The 2,511-nt window shown below is 50.2% G+C and overlaps 2 protein-coding genes across 2 annotated transcripts; both read right to left on the bottom strand.

Annotated features, from left to right (window-relative positions):
- Window position 1: 1 nt before the first annotated feature.
- PODANS_2_3360 (uncharacterized protein) lies at window positions 2-628 on the bottom strand (the record flags this gene model as incomplete). The annotated part of the gene is made up of 1 exon (XM_001911049.1): window positions 2-628. A coding segment is annotated over one exon (627 nt), but the record flags the coding sequence as incomplete, so codon positions are not given.
- Window positions 629-1,177: 549 nt separating this feature from the next.
- Window positions 1,178-1,852, bottom strand: PODANS_2_3355 (uncharacterized protein; the record flags this gene model as incomplete). Its single annotated transcript, XM_001911048.1, has 1 exon — window positions 1,178-1,852. The coding sequence occupies one exon, from the start codon at window positions 1,850-1,852 to the stop codon at window positions 1,178-1,180; it is 675 nt and encodes a 224-aa protein (XP_001911083.1).
- Between the last annotated feature and the right edge of the window lie 659 nt (window positions 1,853-2,511).

The following is a 2,511-nucleotide window of genomic DNA, read 5'->3' as shown; positions in this document are numbered from 1 at the left end:
CCTTCACATCCTCCCTCTTCAACTGCTCCAACTCCTTCCAATACCCCCTATGATCCGGCGGCAGCGTCATATGAATATTCTTCATACTACAAACCCTAAAAAGCGCATACGTCGCCGCGAAATGCTTCGCCTCCAACGCAGTCGGTTTAATCGCCAAATGGACATGACTAGGCGGCAGTTTAAAAGGCGGCAATTTCGTCACTTCTTGCGTTTTCGGGTTGCGAGCAGATAAAGAGACGATAACCGAAAACCCATCCTTGGTCTTCATGGTGTTGTACTCTGGACGATCCCATTTCTGGCGTTGGCAGTGCTCAGAGAGGAGATTGACTGGTAGTTTTCCCGTCCAGGAAGCGCCGCCGATGATTTGCTTGACTGTTGGTTTTGGGGGGCCAGAGTCAATACTTTCTTGTTGCTGACCAGCGGAGGAAGGACCGCCTTTGCTGGGACCACCACCTGTGCGGCGCTTGGGGTCCTTGTCTGAGTTGGTGAAGACGATGAAACTGTCGTCTTCGGCTGCTGGGGGTTTCTTCTTGGTGTCTTTTTTCCCGCTGGATGACGAGCTCTTCCCAGCGGATGATGCTGCCGGTGGTGGTGGGGCTGGGGCGGGTGTTTTCTTGTGTTTGGCCATTTTGATGCTGTTGTTGATAAATGAAAACTGATGGTGATGTGGATTGTTGATGTGGATTGTTGATGGAGAGAGTTGTTGTTGGTTGTTTCTTTAAAAAAAAAAAAAAAAAAAAAAACAGGCTGAATGAATCAGTGCAAAGAAAGGTGTGAATTTTGTTTTTTCTCACGTCGTGTCGAATAAAGACCCCCGGAATGAAATCAGTCGTCGTGCGCAGCTCTCCATAGTCGTATGAGAGCTCCCTAGAAAGTAAGAGGGAAATTCTCCTGAAAGGGCGCAAAGGATTATCGAAGAAATGAGCAAAGCAAAAGGTTTGACGGCGAGGGAGTGATTGGATGCCCCTCCCCTGAGGCTTAACAGGGTTGAGCAGAGTATTGCTTGGCAGAGGTTCAAGAGAAGCGCTTGGGCCTTTTGCGCGGGATCACCACGGATAGTAGCATTCGGGGTAGCTGCATATATATTTTGCGTATCGAGAAGCACCATCAAGCATCCCCTCCAGCACAGATTGCGGTAGACATCGACATGACAATCGCTGGGTAAAATATATATCAATTAATGAAAAGCCTTTGATCTCCCCCAAAAACACGACACTTCCCTAGCAGATAAGTACACTCCATTACGCACTTTCACACGCCTAACCCCACCCCAATAACCCACACCATACAAAAGAGACGAATCCCCCTCCCTAATCCTCCATCTCCTCGTCCTCCTCGTCCTCCTCGTCCTCCTCCTCCCCATCCTCACCACTCTCCAGTCCTTTCCAGTCCTCCTAAGAACTCTCCTCGCCCTCCCCCTCCCCTCCCTCATCCCCCCCCGCCTCCTCCTCCTCCTCCTCCTCCGCCTCCACACTAACCTCCTTCTTCTTCCCCCTACCTTCGGCCCCCCCCTCTTAACACTCTCCGTCTTCTTAACCGTAGCCGCTCCCCCCGACGGCCGCCCTCTCTTCTTCCCTGTACCCCCAGCATTACCAGCCTTAACCTTCGCCGCCTCAGCCTCAGCCTCCACCTTATCAGCATTCGCCTTCATAGCCTTCGCCCTAGCCGTCGTCTCCGTCTTCTTCGGCGTCGCCGCAGCACTCTTCTTCACACCACCACCACTCCCCTTGGGCCTTCCCCTCCCACGCCCGCTAGGCACCGGCTTCGGCTTCTTCTCGTGCTCCGGCTTGGGGGGGCGGCCGCGGCCGCGCTTGACGGGGGTGGCGCCGCTGTCTGGGGCGGTGGATGCCATTTTGTTGTTCTGGTGGGGTGGTAGCTGCTGCTTGGTTGTTTTTTGTTGTCCTGTCTAGTTCAAATCGGCGCGCGTTTTTCAAACAATTGCGCAATAAATTGAGCAAGTAAAATTCCTCAGGAGAGAAAAATGGTTTTTTTTTGCAGTTTGGTTTTTGTTTGTAAATGGGAGAAAGAAAGGACAGATGCAGAAGAAAATAAAAAATAAAAAATAAAAACAAAGAAGAAAAAATAAAAATAAAACCCCAAAAAAAAGAAAATGAGAATTAAATTGGGGAATTAAATCAGCCGGTAAAATCACACAGCACTTGCCCTGCCGCCCCCCCCCCCACCCATCCCCCCCTTCCCTACCCAGAAATCAGATCAGTGCCCGCCCCATCCGGAAAACTCCCACTACCGCGTACAACCTGTCCAGTTTTTAACCCAAACATCAAAACAATTCCGCGGGGCGTTTGGGAAGTCCGTTATCTTTTGGTCTTTTTTTCTTTTCTTTTTTTTTTGCGATTTTTTGCGATTTTTTGCGATTTTTGTATGTGAATCAATTGATCGCTGTTGTGAATTGGACGTCGCATGATGTTTTTCGCAATCTTTGACGCGTTGAATGCCACCCATTGATGGGCTCAACTGTCTGGCTGGTATCCTACAGAAATGAAAGCGGTG

This window comes from Podospora anserina, chromosome 2, assembly GCF_000226545.1.
Source record: "Podospora anserina S mat+ genomic DNA chromosome 2, supercontig 2".
NCBI classification, from domain to species: domain Eukaryota; kingdom Fungi; phylum Ascomycota; class Sordariomycetes; order Sordariales; family Podosporaceae; genus Podospora; species Podospora anserina.
Note: the sequence above shows the minus strand (reverse complement) of the source record. Positions and strands in the feature narration are given on the sequence as shown.